At 39.0% G+C, this 19,203-nt stretch overlaps 1 protein-coding gene across 2 annotated transcripts in view; it reads left to right on the forward strand.

The window, feature by feature from the left end:
* The window catches only part of LOC307161680 (uncharacterized protein), a 484,934-nt gene that overhangs the window by 633 nt on the left and 465,098 nt on the right, over positions 1 to 19,203 (forward strand). The window contains exon 4 of one of the 2 annotated variants that reach the window (XM_079876560.1): positions 2,751 to 3,999. The exons of the other annotated variant lie outside the window; for it this stretch is intronic. Within the exon in view, the coding sequence (XP_079732686.1) occupies positions 2,751 to 2,818 (68 nt within the window). The 3' untranslated portion in view covers positions 2,819 to 3,999. Of the gene's footprint in view, positions 1 to 2,750; positions 4,000 to 19,203 lie in introns of those variants that run through there. 2 annotated transcript variants of the gene reach the window in all.

The raw sequence follows: 19,203 nt of genomic DNA on the forward strand, positions 1-19,203 counted from the left end.
TGTTAATAAGCAGAACAATATCAAAAGTAGTCAAAAATAGTGTAAAGCTATACCGGCATGAAAAGGAGAATCTTATGAATTAGTCTAGTACTTTCAGAGATTTATTGTTTTTAAAGGGGTCATATAATGCCATTTTTGTACAAGCTAATATGATTCTTTAGGGTCTAAATTAAAAGTTTGTAATATACTTTAATTAAAAATTCTCATTAGTATTGTAAGAAAACACTAATTTTACCTGGTCAAAACCAGCTCTGTTTTCTACGGAGCCCGGGAAGTCACCTGTGGAAAAAAAAAAAAAAAAAAAATCTGTGGCGACGGTTTTGCAATCCGTCCTTTCAGTTTATAAACCGTACTCACGAATTCTCAAACTGTTCCCTTGGTTTAACAAATCGTGCCCACGGATTAATAAACCGTACCCACGAGTTTCTAATCCGCGCTCTCAGATTTGTAAACCGTGCCTTCAGTTTTTGCAATCTGTACCCACAAATTCATAAACCGTGCCCACGCTTTCGCAATCCGTTCCCACGGGTTTGTAAACTGTAGGCTGCTACTCACGGATTTGTGGCTCGATCTCATTTTAGAAGAACACCAGGAGACCGTTGTTAACAAATCATATTTTATATTGTTTTATTAAATATGAAGTGGAACACATCAAATTGTCTTGCGTCTGCATGTTTAAAGTGATTCTCAATTGTAGCGGGTATGGGGTAGAATAGAGGCTACTATTTAATATGAATGACTTGCATCAAAATCTTTTGCTTATTTGTAATAATCTTAGCACTTCATTATTATTGTCTAACCAGTATATTTGACGAATTGCTTTGTTCCTTTTTTGTAAGTTTTGGACAAAAGTGTCTTCTAAATATGTAGCCTAAAATGTAGGCACAATTAATAATAATAATAATAATAATAATAATTATTATTATTTGAGTTTATAACTATAAATGAGTTAACTTAGTAATACAGTAGTATGTTTTTCATAAAATAATTTATCAATGCTTTATTTGTATAGGCTATAAACTAACCTTTTACAGTTTTGGATAAAATAGGCCTACATTTTTTGCATAATTTTTGCTTAAAAATAAAGCATTCACAAATGATTTCATGATAAATGTCTGTCTTATGTGAACTTATTTATAGTTATAAACTCAAATAATAATAGGCTAATAATAATAATAATAATAATAATTATTATTATTACATTTTAGGCTACATATTTAGAAGACGCTTTTGTCCGAAACGTACAAAAAAAGGAACAAAGCAATTTGACAAATTTCAGTCATAATACAGGTTAGACAATAATAATAAAGTACTAATATTATCACAAATAAACAAAATATTTTGATGCACGTCATTCATATACCCGCTACAATTGCGAATCACTTTAAACATGCAGACGCAAGACAATTTGATTCCACTTAATATTCAATAAAACAATATAAAATATGATTCGTTAACAACGGTCTCCTGGTGTTCTTCTAAAACGAGGGCGAGCCACAACAAATCTGTGAGTACAGTTTACAAACCCGTGGGAACGGATTGCGAAAGCGTGGGCACGGCTTATGAATTTGTGGGTACAGATTGCAAAAACTGAAGGCACGGTTTACAAATCTGAGAGCGCGGATTAGAAACTCGTGGGTACGGTTTATTAATCCGTGGGCACGATTTGTTAAACCGAGGGAACAGTTTGAGAATTCGTGAGTACGGTTTATAAACTGAGCGGACGGATTGCAAAACCGTCGCCACGGATTGACTTCCCGGGCTCCGTAGTTTTCAGCACGCCGTTTAAGTACATGTGTCTTTAAATGATAATGCGCTTTGCTCACCCCGCCCCTCAGTTCTGTGCGTACACCGTTTGTAACACAATAACACAATAACCATAACGCGGTGTTCATTATAAACGTGGGATTATGAATTATATTGAGAACGTCGTACATAGAAAACATGCCGTAATGTACCCTGAGTGTAAACAGCCGCATTCATCGTGAAGTGTGCAGCAAGCGATACGCAAAGATTAATATAAATATTAATATAAAGGTTAATAAAACGTTACACTCACTTATTCTGGAGGTGCAGCAGGAACACGAATAGTTGGTACCGATCCTATTTTCAGGAACAGCTTCTTAGCAAAACCAGCTTTACTGACCCTCCTTTGTAAAGTTGTCTGGTGTGAAATGATTCTCGCAAACATGAAAGCATGGACGTTGATCGTGGGGAATCCCTGCGAGGGAATCTCCACGTCAATGCTTTGGGAATATTCCATCAAAACATCAAAATGTCTGCTGTGTTCCTTATTACATCCAAGAACAGAACGCCACAATCGCTTAGATGCCATTCTTCTCCAGCATATCAATGCACTATGATGACAGACAGCTCGCTCACGAGCGAGGGCAGGTCTGTGTTGAAACGCTGCTGTCAATCACAATGGTGGGAGGGGCTCGATTTTGTGACGTCACAAAATTGAACGGCTTGATTTCAGAGAGGGTCAAACATATAAGGAGATTTAAAAAAAAAACACTGGATGGATTTTTATAATTTTATGATGGTTGTGTACAGGCACTGCCAACACACATTTCAGTACAATCAACTTGTAAAAGTGCATGTACCATTATATGACCCCTTTAAAAAAACTGTGAGAAATTGATCAACAATGAACATGAAGTTTTCATAACTATTATTATCAATATTATTATTATTAAGTATTAGTAGTGGAGTGTTAATAATATTAATTTTCTTCCTGTCTTGATTAGATGGAGTGTATAAGGGAAGTTTCCTCTTGCTCGTGTCTCCTCTGCTCTTCTACTTCCTGGTTCAGTGAGTCCAGCTGAACTTCAGATTCTACAGCAAAGACCATCAAACAAACTCAATATGATACACAATCTGAATAAAGCTTGTTTGTTGCTCTGCTGTTATTAGGTTTAAGGAACTGAAAATATGTACCTTTTTAACATAAAAAAATTACTGCAATAACACTACCACATGACTTTTATTTCTTCCTTGCATAATGGAAAAGTTACTAAAGAATGTAATAAAGAATTAAAGAATATCTTTCCATTCTTTTAAAAAGTGTGATGAACGTCTGTATAAAATATTTACTCGAAACTCATGATCTGAAAGGGCACAGCAACTAAATCACCTATGTTGAAGGTAAGGTTTAACCAGAAAGGTTTCTTCAAGCATCTCGGAGACGTTCCCGCAGTTCTTCTGGATTTAGTCCGTCTCAATTTTTTCTGTTTCATCATGTAACCACAGACGGACTCGATGATGGTGAGATCAGATCATACCGGCTGTTGTCGACTCCTTGTGCATACAGAAATCTCACTGGATTATTACAATTAATGGCAAAAAGAATGTTTGGAAATGTAAACTGATATTTCCTACTGACACACTAGTGTGTGTGTGGGGGGGGGGGGTTATTAACATGTCTAAGACTTTTGCACAGTACTGTATATATGTATACGTATATATAACTATCCTTATTTATGTACATGCAAGAGCATTGTTTTACTGCCAAATTCAATTCAATTTCTGATTAAAATAGAGGTCCTTTGTCAGTAGAGCACAAACAGGCCACATCTGGATGAGTGAACCACAGGGTGAAAGGGACAAGACTGTCAAAAACGTAGCAATCGTTGTTGTGTCTGATGGCGCTCTCAACATGTATCTTCAAGAGGGCAGAGCTTGTCTGTGTGATTTCATCTAATCATGGTCATGCAGAGCCACAAACCACAGGTTTTAAGACATAAGATAACTGAACATTTAAATGAAGAGCTGCACGATTCTGGAATTGAGAATCACAACTTTTTTATTTAACCCTCTGGGGACCAAAAACGCGCCCGCGCGTTTTGCTCGTTTTTTTTTTTTTAGCAATGAAAATAAACACTAAATGCTCTGTTAATTTTGATCTTTCATTTTCGTGTAATACATCAATCGATCCTGTTCAGTTTCTATTTTTTTTCTGTATACTCACAATAAAAATAAAGTGTTTTGCTTTTTGACAAATAAAGAAAAATTAAAATGATGCGATTTCTGCCTTCTCTCTGTCAGTAAACTCCCATTTGAAACGCGTTCGAAAATGATCTATAACTCCGCGAAAATTCAGTCAAACAGGCAAAGAGACCCACGGGCATAAAGCTTGAGATCGCATCTTTTAAATGAAGTTATTTATATAAAAAACAAATATTATCAGCTTCTGTAATCTGTATAAAAAGAGAGCGACTCCTGTCGAGCTCATTACGAGCTAATTCACTGTAATGTGACCACTCCCCGGAGAGCGCGTGCTATTCAAACGCAAATTCTGAGAACTATTTCAGAGCTGTGAAACGCCCACATCAGCTGTAAACAAAGCGTGTCGCGACTCCTCGCGAGTGAGACATTATAGCCTACCTTATGGAGAAAAGATTCTTCAGAACAGTGCTGATGAGGAGCAATATCTCCTGAAATGAGGAGCAGATTCCGCTGAGGAGTGAGGTTGGCTGTTTTCTTTTCTCACGTGTGGAATAACGTTATGGAAAAACGTTAGTGTAGGCCTATGTAAACCGCAAAAAGATGAATCCCATTTCTATAATATGACTCGCCTTTCTGTGAGATGAATGAAGGGGACATATTTGTAAAGACTGTTTAGCCTAAATATGAATCGCGCGTCTGTGTGTGAAAGAATAAACTGCTTTGCTATAGCCTACTGAGATGAGTAAAAATCGACTGGAATATGTTGAAATAAAATGTATTTGTATAAGCAACATATTAAACTGCAAAAAAATACTATTTTTGTCAAAAATAAATTCATAGACTAAGATGTTAGATGTTCCAATGTTGGCTATATTCAAACTAATGAATACATATGATAAAATGTAGGCCTATAATCTTTTTTTTTTTTTTTTTTTTTTTTACAAAGAAAGAGTACACTTGAAATATTGTTGAAATTGTAATTATTGTTGTAATTGTAACATTTTTAATAAAATAGCTAAACATATTTACAAGAGAGATGTAAGCGAAATCTTAAATGGTCAATATAAGTCTTCTTCTAAATACATCTTTTGTCCTTGCATTGTGGCTCAGTCAAGTCAAGTCAAGTCAAGTCAAGTTTATTTATATAGCGCTTTTCACAACATAGGTTGTATCAAAGCAGCTTCACAGTAATAAATTAAAACAATACATCAATGTTTGTTTCTAGTGGAACGTCCACGTTTGGTAATGCTGATCAATGGTATCGTTGATTGATTAATTCAATTAAATATCCCCAAATATCCCCAACTGAGCAAGCCAAAGGCAACAGTGGCAAGGAACCGAAAAACTCCATCAGGTGACCTAATGGAGAAAAAAAAACCTTGGGAGAACCCGGGCTCAGTCGGGGGCCAGTTCTCCTCTGGCGTTTATGAACTAGAGACCGGATTTAACTGTAAGATTAAAAGTATTATATAAATGCCTGGCTGAAGAGATGCGTCTTTAACCTGTTAAGCCTCACCAGTGCGCCGGCGCACTGAAGCGTTTTTTTATATATATAGCTCAAAGTTACTATCAGATTTAATGTTATACTTCGACAAACTATACATCATTAAAAAGATATAAGACTCAAGTTTCAGTATTTGACCACTATTGTATTCTGAGAAACTTATAGCGACAGTTATTTCTTAATTTGTGTCAGGAGTTATGAAATGAAAAAATGAGTCGATACCTTTGATATGAATTATGCGCGTCAGCTGCTTTCATTCATAAAAAACTCCCGTGCTGTCGTCATGACAGCGATACACGAAACAATGTCCCTCAGGGCTTTAGCTCAAAAATGTGCAGATTTGGAGAAATATTGATATATTCTCATAGATTCACATCATATTTCTATAGACAGGAATAATATTTATTGAATTTATACCCAAATGCGTCGATGTAATCATTATGAGCGCTTGCATACTCTGATACTGTGTTTTCAATCCATACCAACAGCCTGAGGGCGCTATATGCACAATAATTGTCCATATATGGAACATGAAGAAGAGCCATGATCATGTGACATTCCAGGACGTCACTGATACACACAAAGCTACAGAGTTCGCGCTGTAAAATGCAGATAAAGAGGTTTTGAAGATAATAAACATGATTGCAATGATATTTGAGTTACCTGTATTTTTCAAGACATGCCAGGTATTTTCATAATAATAGATTATATTTATAATGTAATGCTAATCTATATAGACTATCATTGTGCAGAACAGTATACAATAGTATATTTTCTGTCTGATTTTTTTATCTGAAGCCAAATTAGATCACAGAAGATTATTTAAAATACTCCACTTGCGTTATAAAAGTAAGTTTGGAGCACAAACATGGTTTTAATCTCATAAATGGTCGTGTATTGATGGTGTGCTAAGCTAACATGCTAGCTAGCCCTAGGTGCACCTGCAACCTAGAAGTTATACTTTTATGTTTTTTTGAATGCTTACTGAAAGTTTCTTTATTCAAGAATGTTCTTTATTCTTTATTTAAAATGTGAGGTGAACTTTGAGAAAAGAATTTAGGGATTGAAACCCTATGAATAGCATGTGAATAGCCAGTCGTTAGTAACTATAATGCAGACAAAAGAAATGCATATTTCGAGCCATAACCAGGCTGGAGAGGTGTGAATGTGTGCAGGGGGAGACTGAGACTGAATGGGGCTCGTTTGCACCACAAAACAATAGAGACAATATACTGGATAGATGGTTAGAAGATGACAATAAACATCAGAAGCATCTTAGCGTCAAATCAAAATAAAGTCAACTGACATGGTCTTGAAAAACATTTAACTAAATACAGAGTTTTGGACTTATTATCTTCAGATTTTAAACATAAAATGTTTAGACATGTGGCTTTAGCTGTAGTGCATTTCTAGATTGCTCCAGTGCCAACTTCAATTTTATTTTTATGAGGATGTTTCATAAAAATTAATTTCTAATAACTTTACAAAACTTTGAAGCTATTTATAACAATTTTTGTCATTATGATCATTTTTAATTCTACATTTACAATAAACTGCCAGGTGTCAGCTTTCAAATGAGATCATACTTGTGCTTTTAGTACAAAGGGTTCATGAACTGTATCTGTTTCAGTTTGGGTATGTCATTTCTGGGGATTTTTCAAAAGTGGGGTTGCAGCTTAACAGGTTAATCTAGTTTTAAACTGGGAGAGCGAGTCTGAGCAACGAACAGTATCCGGAAGACTATTCCAGAGTTTTGGAGCTAAATGTGAAAATGCTCTCCCTCCTTTGGTGGATCTGGATATCCTAGGTATGACCAAAAGCCTCGAATTTAGTGATCTTAAAGAGCGAGATGGATTATAGGGCGATAGAAGATCGGTTAAATAGACTGGAGCTAAGCCGTTTAGGGCTTTATAAGTCAGTAGCAATACCTTGTAATTAATACGTGACTTTATAGGTAACCAATGTAGAGATGATAAAATTGGTGTTATATGATCATATTTTCTTGATCTAGTAAGAACTCTATTTTGGACTAACTGTAGCTTGTTTATTGAGGATGCAGGACAACCAGCTAATAAAGCATTACAGTAATCTAGTCTCGAGGTCATGAATGCATGAACTAACTTTTCTGCATCAGAAACAGATAGCATATTACGTAGCTTAGCAATGTTTCTAAGGTGGAAAAGGGCTGTTTTTGTAACATGAAATATTTTCAAAAGACAGGTTGCAGTCTAGTATAACACCCAGGTCTTTTACTGTAGAGGATGAAGTAACAGGACATCCTACTATGTTAAAGTTGTATTGTGAGAGGTTTTGTGGGTGGTTTTTTGAACCGATAAGTATTACCTCTGTCTTGTCTGGATTCAATAAAAGGAAATTGCGCGTCATCCAATCTTTTATATCTTTAACACACTCTGTCAATTTGGATAATTTAGCGTTTTCATCCGGCCGTGATGAAATATATATTTGAGTGTCATCAGCATAACAATGGAAACTAATTCCATGTTTCCTTATAATATTTCCAAGTGGCAGCATATATATTGAGAATAATAGAGGGCCTAAGACAGATCCCTGCGGCACTCCATAGTTTACTGGAGTTATGATCGATTTTTCTCCATTTAAATAAACAAAATGGTAGCGGTCAGATAAATATGATCTAAACCAGCTTAATGCTTGTCCTTGAACACCAGTATAATTTTGTAGTCGATCTAAGAGTATTGTATGATCTATAGTATCGAACGCAGCACTAAGATCAAGTAAAACTAGTATTGAGATACAGCCTTGGTCAGAAGCTAAAAGTAAATCATTTGTGATTTTAACGAGCGCAGTTTCAGTGCTATGATGCGGCCTGAACCCAGACTGAAACTTTTCATAGATGTCATTTTCTTGCAAGAAAGAGCCCAGTTGAGAGGACACAACTTTTTCTAGTATTTTAGACATAAAAGGTAGATTTGAAATGGGTCTATAATTTGCTAGATTATGTGGATCTAATTGTGGTTTCTTAATGAGAGGTTTTATAACTGCCAGTTTAAATGTTCTTGGAACATAACCTAATGATAAAGATGAGTTAATAATATTGAGGAGAGGCTCTTCCACTACAGGTAACACTTCTTTCAATAGTTTAGTTGGTATAGGATCTAATAAACATGTTGTTGTTTTAGATGAAATGATAAGTTTATTTAACTCTTTTTGTTCTATAGTTGTAAAGCACTGTAATTGTTCTTGCGGGGTGATAATTGAGGCCGAATTATAAGGCGCGATTGAGGATTGAACGTTTACAATTGTGGTTCTGATGTTTTCTATTTTCTCAGTGAAGAACTTCATGAAATCATTACTACTAAACTGTAACAGAATATTTTGTTCAGGAGACATCTGTTTATTTGTTAGTCTAGCGACGGTGTTAAATAAGAACCTAGGATTGTTATGGTTGTTTTCTATTAGATTGCGGAGATGCTCAACCCTGGCCTCTTTTAGGGCCTTTTTATAACGTGACATACTGTCTTTCCATGCGATTCTAAAGACCTCTAAGTTAGTTTTTTTCCATTTACGCTCTAAATTACGGGTTTCTCTCTTTAGAACATGCGTAGTATTGTTGTACCATGGTGCTTTACTTTTCTCTCTGACCTTTTTTAGTCTAATGGGTGCAACAATATCCAATGTACCAGAGAGAATGGTGCTCATAGTGCTAGTTAATTCCTCAAGTTCATCTGTTTGTTCGGGTTCACTGAGCAGCTGAGACAAATCAGATAAGCTATTTGAAAAATGATCTATGGTGGATGGAAGGATTGTTCTGCCTAATCGATAACGCGGCGCAGCATGATATATTACAGGGGTACGTAATATGCAAGTTACCATGTAATGGTCAGTGACATCTTCACTTTGTGGAATGATATCTATATCGGTTGGATCGGTTCCATGTGATATAATTAAATCGAGTGTATGATTAAAACGATGAGTTGGTCCGGTAACGTTTTGCTTAATCCCAAAGGAATTTAATAAATCTGTAAACGCAGCCCCTAGCGCATCATTTGAATTATCTACGTGGATATTAAAGTCTCCAACAATTAATGCTTTATCGAAATTAACTAATAGGTCTGAGAGAAAATCTGCAAACTCTTTTAGGAAATCAGCGTAAGGCCCAGGCGGTCTATATACGGTAGCCAAGGCTAGAGATAATAGGGATGTTTTTCTAACATCTAAGAGCGTAGCATTTAGTACAAGTACTTCAAACGAAATAAACTTATAGCCCGTTTTCTGAGTAACATTGAGAATATCTCTATAGATTGTTGCAACACCGCCGCCACGACCAATCAGACGGGGTTCGTGCTTATAGGAGTATCCTGATGGAGTAGACTCATTTAGACCGAAATAATCATTTGGTTTAAGCCAGGTTTCAGTAAGGCAAAGTACATCGAAGCTATTATCTGTGACTATTTCATTTACAATAACTGCCTTAGGTGTGAGTGATCTAATGTTTAGAAGACCTAGCTTTAGAAATTGTTTTTGATTACTAATAGCAACATTTTCTGTTTTAATAACAATTAGATTTTTTCTAGATCCTGCAGTAGATTTATTATTTGATCTCACTAAACGAGGAATAGACACAGATTTTATGCAATGTTCAACACTATTTATATCAGTTAAATTGGTGCAGCAGAGACTATGATTTGGACTTTTGGTTACTAGTCAAAAGGTATTTAACGTTTTGGAGATGTTATCTGACAGAAGATCCGATCCGAATCTGCTTGGGTGTAAGCCATCAGCACGGTAAAGCCTAGGACGCTCCCAAAACAGATTCCAATTATTTACAAAGAGCAGTTTCTGCTCAGTGCACCATGACATTAACCATTCATTTAGCGCGAATAATCTACTAAACTTTTCATGACCTAGTCGGTACGTGGGAAGCGGTCCTGACACAATGATCGTTATATCAGGCGATGTGCTGCGTACCGTATCGATCAGATTCCTGAAGTCTTTCTTCAGAACTTCCGTCTGGCGCAGCCTGATGTCGTTCACCCCCGCGTGCAGGACAACAGTTCCGACGCGCTCGTTCAGAATCTCGGGAACGCGAGCGGCGATTTCAGAGACACGAGCACCAGGAAAGCAGTGACTATGCACCTTACTTTTATTTAACGTAGCGTGTACGTGTCGAACGATGGAATCGCCGATGATCACAGCATCACGTTCTGTTTCGCGAAGAGGGGAGAAGCGATTTTGTGTTGATATCTCGAAAACCGGGAGGGTCGGAGAGAGTTTTCTTGGTCTAGACCTGACTCGCGTCTTCCGCTGCGGAATCCAGGCTTCGTGGTGGCATGTTGGAGCCGGAGTGAACGAGACCATGGCTGATCGCGACCTCGACCTCGACGCTCGGGACCGATGTTGAGAAACGCACGGAGTAGACGAGGTCGGAGTCAGCGGGTTAGTAACGTTAATCTCTGATTTGTGTGCATCGGTGCGTGATGTTTCAAGAGCCAAACGCCGGTCTATCAGCTCGGCTTGTCTCACTAAAAGGTCGTGGATCTGTTTCTCAACAGCTTCCAGCTCAGACTGCACAGCGTGCAGCTCAAATGTGTCCTCACCTGCACCAAAAGGTAGGCTACTTACATCTGATATATTTGCCATTTTAACAGATGGACAGTACGTTAAGTTAGCAACGACGCTACCAGTGATGCTATCAATATTAATACTAATTTATGGCTTAAGTCTTGGAAATAATCCGTCTTTTTAGTGGTACGGGTGTAGAGTAGACGCACGATAGGCGAAAAAAAGATGTTTGTTTGTAAATGAATGCGGAGAAGACGCGTTCAGCCGTGATCCACGGACGTAACCTATAAGAGTATCCAGCGTTGGATCACTAGGCTTGAGACGCGTCTGCTCAACAGTCCGCGTTGTAACTATGAGGTGAGGAAAAGTAGAAAATGTTCGTTGTAAGTGAGTTTAAAGAGAAATCAAGAATTATAAATCAATCGATGGAGCTCCAAAGACAACAACGCGTTCAGACGCGACGCATGCGCATTCGAACAGGAAGTGACAAACGAGAGTCAGTGTCACACCTGAATGAATGGCTAATTATGCAGAGTGGGTGGGACATTGTAATCTAAGGTGTAAACTGCTCCTCCCCCTCGCATATTGGCTTTCCAAGCAAAACCTGTTTTACACCATTTAAATCAATGTATTTTTTTTGTGAACGTTAAAGCAAGACTATTTTCACATAATTTTGAAGCTAGAACTCAAAGGGACAACATCCATTAGTCAAAAGTCTTGTGGACACATATTTAATATGTGTTTTGTGGTCTTAATTCAGCAACTTTCATTTTAATTTTTTCCAATAACCACGCATAAACATTATTCTCTTAAAAATACAAACATCTACATACACGTTGCTCGCATATTATGGTAGCCCTGTTTGTGCTATATAGAGTGAATTTACACCTTTGCCATTAACATGTTTATAAATAACTGAAAAAAGCACAAATGTCAAGGCATGTCAGAACATCTCAAGGACCCCAAAAACAGCTTGGTCCCCAGAGGGTTAAAAGTATACATGTGAATTAAACGTGGCACAATGGCCTTCATCATCATCACATTATGCTAATGCTCTGAATCTGATATGAGGGAATCATCATTATGCTGATTGAGGACTGTTGGGATCCAGTGTCGCTTACACCTCTAATACATATCTGTGCCATTTGCTTCACACGACACACACGCTTCTTCCCACAACATACTATTGATCTACTGTGTGTTCTAACATGTAACTATGTCATGTTTGCTCTCATCTGACAGCTTATAAACTGAACAGAATTGTGGTAAATAGAAATATTAAAGAATACGAATGTACAATCTCAGTACTACAGCTGAAACATGCATTGAGGAGAACATGTTAAAGTACTTCTCGCTCTCTTGATCACCAGCCATTTGCCTTCAGGTTCATGGTCTTTTGGTTTCATGTGAGTTGGTTTTAGTGTTGGTATTCCACTCATGTTTAACAATGCCTGGCTCACTGGATAAGAAGAAAACAAACAATTTGTTGTTCCATTATACTGTCTGTATATTTAAGCGTGACGTTATAAACAACTTTGTCTGGTTTAAACCCTTTAAGAAACTTTCTTCTTATTACAGATCATGTTTAAAGCTAAAGTGATTATAACTTTGGATAAATCCTATATTTTTCTATCAGTTCCCAGAAAGACTTTACCGTAAAAGAAGAGGAGGTTAAAGAATAACTTTAATGGGGTCAGATTACTCATATTGGAGTCGGATAAATAACTCAATCCAATATGAGTCAGTTCCAATTATTGGTCCCAAAATAACACTGTAAGTATCTTATAAGTGGCCTATCAATGGGGACAGCCTGAGGCTAAAATCTCTTCATTGTTGCTCTCTCTCTCTCTCTCTGAAGATATGTGGTGATTTTCCTTACAGATACAACTTAAGGAAATATTGAAGGAATTTTAAGAAAAATTTGAAGGCTTTAAGAAACTTTCTTCTTATTAGTGTTAATTTCGTCAGACGAGACAAGACTAAATATGTTTGCCAACGACCTTTTGTTCCATGACTAAGGCCGTGTGTCCACCAAAGGTTTTTTTCACGCGGTTGGCGTGTTTTTTCAATTGTTTTCAATGGGCGCCGCGTTTTTAAAACGCCATGACGAGGCGTTGAACATCTTTTTCATGCTGAAGTGCTGAGCGTTCAGCGTTTTTTACAGGTCGCCAAGAGTTGAAGAATGCTCAACTAAAACGCAGCGCTCATCACTGTCACTTTGTACCCAACCGTCCAATCACAGTGGAGGAGGGGCGGGACTAATACCACACCGACCAACCGCCACATTCTGCTTGTACAACGTCAACAGATGACAACAACAAGCATAATAATGTAACAAACTCATTTAAAACAGGAGCCAGAGAAAATACATTACATTGTATAGACATTTTAATATAGAATCAAAACAGATACAGTTTTGATCTTAGGCTTGTCATTAAGTTATTTATTTCCACTATAACACTTTGTGTTCCTGATATTATTGCATTTAATGAGGCCTCATTGTATTTATTCTTACCATAGATTCCAGATGTGGTTAAGCAACCAGCCAAGAAAGAGGAGAGGCCATCTATGTCAGGTGCACTCTTTTCTCACATCAAGTACAAGCCAGACTCCCAGGAACAACACATCAAAGAGGAGGCTATACCTAAATGGGTAGCCCGGACAGCCCACCCTCCACGGACAGTAGAAGATGAGGAATTCATCAACATGATGGAAAAAAATAGATAAAAGACTGACTGTGCCAAAAAAGACCAAATTTGCAAATCTTGTGGACCAAATATACCTAGCTGAAAGGGTCAAATTCAAAAACAGACTGAATATGGCCCGCAAAGTAACCATTGGCATAGACATATGGACTAAAAAAGGGGCTCACAGCCTTCTTCCTTGCTGTCAGTGCTTGTTATTTCAATGTTCAGGACAGTAAAGCTGAACACATACTCCTGAACTTAAAGCAAATGGTTCACCCACACACTGCTCATTCTATTGTTACTCTTGTGGAGGAGTGCACAGAAGAATGGGGGATCTCAAAGGAAAACATTCTCATGATTATACAGATAATGGAAGCAACATGGTTTCTGCATTTCGCCACGAAGAAGAGGACACCAGTTCTGATGAGAAAAATGTGATGAAGAGGAAGAGGCAGACGAAAGGTCAGCCTGTGAATGGTGTTTGTTATTATAGAGAGCTTATTCACTGTAATAGATATTTGATAATTAATTTAAAAAGAATCTGAAATATGTTTAATTAATTAATTAATTTCATGTAGTGATAATGTGCTATTGTATAGATTAATAGTCATTGTAGAATTAATTAAAAGAATTGTTGTTTTGTGTTAACCTTTCTATCAGATATGGAACCTTGGAGAGGACCCCATGTGTGGTCCATACCCTTCAGATTGTCGTCAACATGATCAAGAAGGATCAAGCAATCAAATGTCTACTGGACAAGGTCCGGCATCTGGTAAGACAGTTTTACAAATCATCTGTTGCCACCGAATGGTTGCTGGACAATGTGCACTCATTCTCATCAAAGACTGTCAAACCAGATGGTCCAGTTCTTTTTTGATGTTGTCTCGTTTACTCGAAGTAAAGGACCACGTGACATTGGTGGCTGACACCATGGGCTGGGACTCCCTACTGCCCAGCCGACGAGCTCTCACGGCTTCAGCCTCTTCCTAGAGAATGAAGACTCTATCCCCAGTCGGTTCAGCTGATTTGGGAACAGTTCGGGGACGCACAGGTAGATCTGTTAGCCTCCCACGACTCTTCCCATTGCAGCCTGTTTTACTCCATGACCGAGGGCATGCTCGGCACGGATGAGCACAGCTGGCTGTGGGGCCTCCGCAAGTATGCGTTTCCCCCAGTGAGCCTTCTTGCACAGAGCAATGCGACATTGGTGGCGCCTCATTAGCCCACCCGGACCTGGTTCTCCAAACTAGCACTCCTTGCAACAGCACCTCCCTGGCCAATTCCTCTGAGGAAGGACCTCCTTTCTCAGAGACAGGGCACCCTATGGCACCCTATGAGTACCCTACCACCAACGGCTACCATCACTTCCGCTAGAGCATTGTCCACGAGACATGCCTACGTGTTGAAGTGGAAACTCTTCGTCACCTGGTGCTCATCTCGCCGAGAAGACCCCAGAAAATGTCCGATCAGTGTTGTGCTTTCCTTCCTGCAAGAAGGGTTGGAGAGAAGGCTGTCTCCCTCCACCCTGAAAGTGTATGTTGCTGCTATCGCCACACATCACGACGCAGTCGAAGGTAAGTCCCTGGGAAAGCATGACCTGGTCATCAGGTTCCTGAGAGGAGCGAGGAGACTGAATCCGGACTGGACTGGAATTCGGGCCGGCCTACTCTCATTTGATCCTGATGGTGAACCTGCAAGCGCTGCCCTTGGAGGAGGCAGACCCAGCCTTGGCACTGCTCTGACCAGTACGCGCCCTCCGTGCTTATGTAGACAGAACACAGTGTTTCAGGACTTCAGATCAGCTCTTTGTCTGTTGTGGTTGGAAGCTGAAGGGAAAGGCTCTCTCCAAGCAAGGTTGTCTCACTGGATAGTGGACGCTATTGCTTTGGCATACCAGCAGCAAGATCGACCGTGCCCCCTTGGTGTGAGAGCCCACTCCACCTGGAGTGTGGCTTCCTCTTGGGCTCTAGCGCATGGCTCCTCGCTAACAGACATCTGCAGAGCTGAAGGCTGGGCGACACCTAACACATTCGCGAGATTCTCAATCTCCGAGTGGAGCCAGTATCCTCTCATGTACTCGCTTCAACCAGCCGGTACTAGGATCTGCTCAGGTGTTATCGCTTGCTCTCCATTCCACTCCGCGGACTGGATACGTGCGATATTTTCCTCAGGTGGGCCTCCCCGAGAAGCCCTGAGTTTCCTCCAGCGCTGTTGACGTCAACGCCAGAGTTATTCCACCGGCAGCTTTCGCGTTGGCTAGGTGCCTCCATGTGCATGGTTCCCTCTCTGGGCAACCCCCACATGTGTATTTCCACTGTAAGCCTCTCTGAGCAGGTGTCTTTCCCTTGGCAAGCCACCTTGCCACCCTGCAGACTGGACACCCCAGTGTTTTTCCATATAAAGCCCCCTTCCGGGTCATATGTGTATTCTTAAGGGTGCGTGGATATTGTAGGACATTTGGACACAGCTCCACATGACTGCAGATATGCAATCAGCCTGGTATACTATAGCAAGTGGCCGGAAGTTGCTCAAAAGCAGATAAAAACGCCATAATCTCTATGCTTACCTATGAAACCCATGTGAACTTGTGTTGTACAATGGGAGCCTGTTTGTTTCACTTGAGTTCTCAAAGTTTCTACAGAAAAGGAGAATACGACACATCAAGTCCTCTGTGTACTATCCTTGCTCTAATGGTGAAGTGGAAAGATTCAACAGAGTATTAAAAGATTGCTTACAATCGGCCCCTCTTCAGGGACAGCCATGGAAGCCCTTTACTCTTCAGTTCCTCACAGATTACAGGTCCTCTCCACATGCCACCACTGGGATTCCTACATATTAACTACTTCATGGGAGACAACTGAGAACAAAGCTTCACATAATAAACCTTCCTGAGTCTGATGAGGATGAAAATGACCTGCGTGAAAAAGTGAAAATGAAACAAACCAAGGTGAAGGAGTATACAGATAGGCACAGGAGTGCTTTGCAATCTAACTTTTAACCAGGTGATGAAGTGAAAGTGAAAAATCCCTGTATGATCAAGAAAGGTGAGCAGAGATACACCAAACCACAGAAAGTGATGGAAAAGACGGGGCCAAATAATTACCTCCTGGAGGACGGCAGAAACTGAAACGTCTCACTCCTTTCAGCAGTTCCGAACTCTTTCCCAGTGGAGAAGTCAGATGAGGCACAGAGAGACCCCCCTTTATCCTCTGAGCATGTGATTGCTAACAATAAGGACACAAGAACCATTAGACAAAGAAACCCTCCTTCATGGAACGTTAAGCTATTCATCCAGTTATTGATAGAGGTAGAGTAACAGATAATATTAAATGTTCTTCTTTAACCCTTTAAAACTGGATGTGTCGTCGTCGTCGACGACACAGCCAACCAAGCTGTATTCATGTCACTGTAACTCTTCAACCATTTGCACTGTCAAAATAATTCAAATAGTTCCTGAAAGTAGACATCATGGGCTTTTTGCCAATATACAGCTTATTACGGTAATGTCCGTCTGCAAATGACAGCAGCGCGGGATGGAAGGATTTGAACAGAGAGATACGACGCGCGACAGGTTAGAGTGTTTTGGATTGCATAAAATAATAAAAGAAACGAACAAATACATGGCGAAAGAAGTGTTAGACAGCAGAAGAGGGAATTGGGATGATTTTTAATGAAATTTGGGAGGCGGATGGCCGTTACTCTTTCACGTATCTAAGCATGTAGTGCGTACATGAATAGTGCGTGCCTATGAATGCGTGCATTTGTATGTGTGCGTGTATGAAAAAAAGTGTCTTAAATGAAAACTGTGCAACCCAACTTGTATATATGTATTATAATTCAATTTTCAACTTTAAAGTGTTAGTTTCTTTCGTTCATGATTTTTTCTGGGGTTTTTTCTAAATAAAAATCAGTAAATTTATTCTCGTTTTTTTATTTTTGTCTATTTAAATTCTATTTACAAACTCCCCACACACAATAAGGGTCAATAACTGTAACGGCGGTTTCACACTGCACGCGTTAGCAGAGCGTTAGCAGAGCGTAAGCAGCGCAGGAGCAGTGCGTATGGTGAGCAGGAGCAGGACACGTGCGTTTTGCTTTCACACTGGCAGCGTTTGTCACGCGCGGCTGAACCGCGGCTTGTGTACAGACAGAGTACTCTATAATGGATAAGTTGGCATTGCTTTATTTCGTTTTCAAAATACATTTAAGAGAAAAGACTTGTCAAGATGCTTATTATATTAATAATTTCATTTATATAACTTTTGGTTCATCTTTGTTTTTATTGTTCTGGCAACAAGTTTGTTTTTGGACATTTGTTTTCTTTTTAAATTGCTGTTGGTCATTTGATTGACTGTTTAAAACAAAATAGATATCATCAATGCACTTTTTGGATAAAACTGCTGTGTATTTTGGCCATGATCAATGCATTGTCACTTTAATTCAGCGTAAGCGGCGCAGCAAAAATAGATTCGGCGCCGAAACGATCGCGGCACTGCTGCTGCTGCTGCTGCTCTGCTCCTGCTACGCGCTGCCGCGCCGCCTCTGTGTGCGGTGTGAATGCTCTAATCTGTTAACATGGGCACCGAAAAAAATATGCGCTGCTTACGCTCTGCTAACGCGTGCAGTGTGAAACCGGCGTAATTTGTTGAAAGCTTATCTTTTTCTGAAAAAGATGACACCTTGCACATGAAGATGGCACATTGTTTTAGAATTTTACAGTCAAAAAATCTAATTATGTGAAAAACACGTATTTTAGCTTCAGGTTCTAAAGGGTTAAGGGTGGTTTTGATGTGGTTAAGGCTACAATGTTCACAGGACATGGTTTAAAAAAAAAGGGGGGGGGGGTTATGTTATCTTTCAACTGTTTTTTTTTTTTTGTTCCAAAATAACACTGTAAGCCTCCGCGACTTACAAAATAAAGTGTCTTTTCAGCAGCTCTGTTAATATTGATGAGCCTCAGACTATCAACACTCATTCAACAACCCATTCATGATCATCAGCAGATCATCTGAGTGTTTGCTGTTAGAAACTGATTATTTGAGTCAGGAAATATGCTAAAAGCCTATAAAACTGCTCTATTGAAAGATAATACTGTTATTCCTCATAATATGACATGGATAAAACATCAATAATACAAAAACAAACATTAATGACACTCCGCAGCATAATATGTCAAGGTTTGAAATATAGACTAATTTTATTATAACTAGATCATGAACATGTTATAGTTTTATATGTGCAGAAACTGACAACGATCGTAAAGAGTCAAGTCAAGCCACATTTATTTACAGTATATAGCACTTTTTACAATACAGATTGCATCAAAGCAGCTTCACAGTGATAACATGAACATAATACAACAAAGTTTGTTTCTAGAAGAAAATTGCGTCATCGTCCACCTTAAGTAAGGCAGATCAATAATTTTGTTTAATATTAAATGTCCCCAACTAAGCAACCAAAAGCCAAGACAACAGTGGCAAGGAACCAAAACTCCATCAGGTGACAGAATGGAAAAAAAAAGAA

The sequence above is a fragment of the Squalius cephalus genome (assembly GCF_949319135.1).
Source record: "Squalius cephalus genome assembly, chromosome: 7".
NCBI lineage: Eukaryota > Metazoa > Chordata > Actinopteri > Cypriniformes > Leuciscidae > Squalius > Squalius cephalus.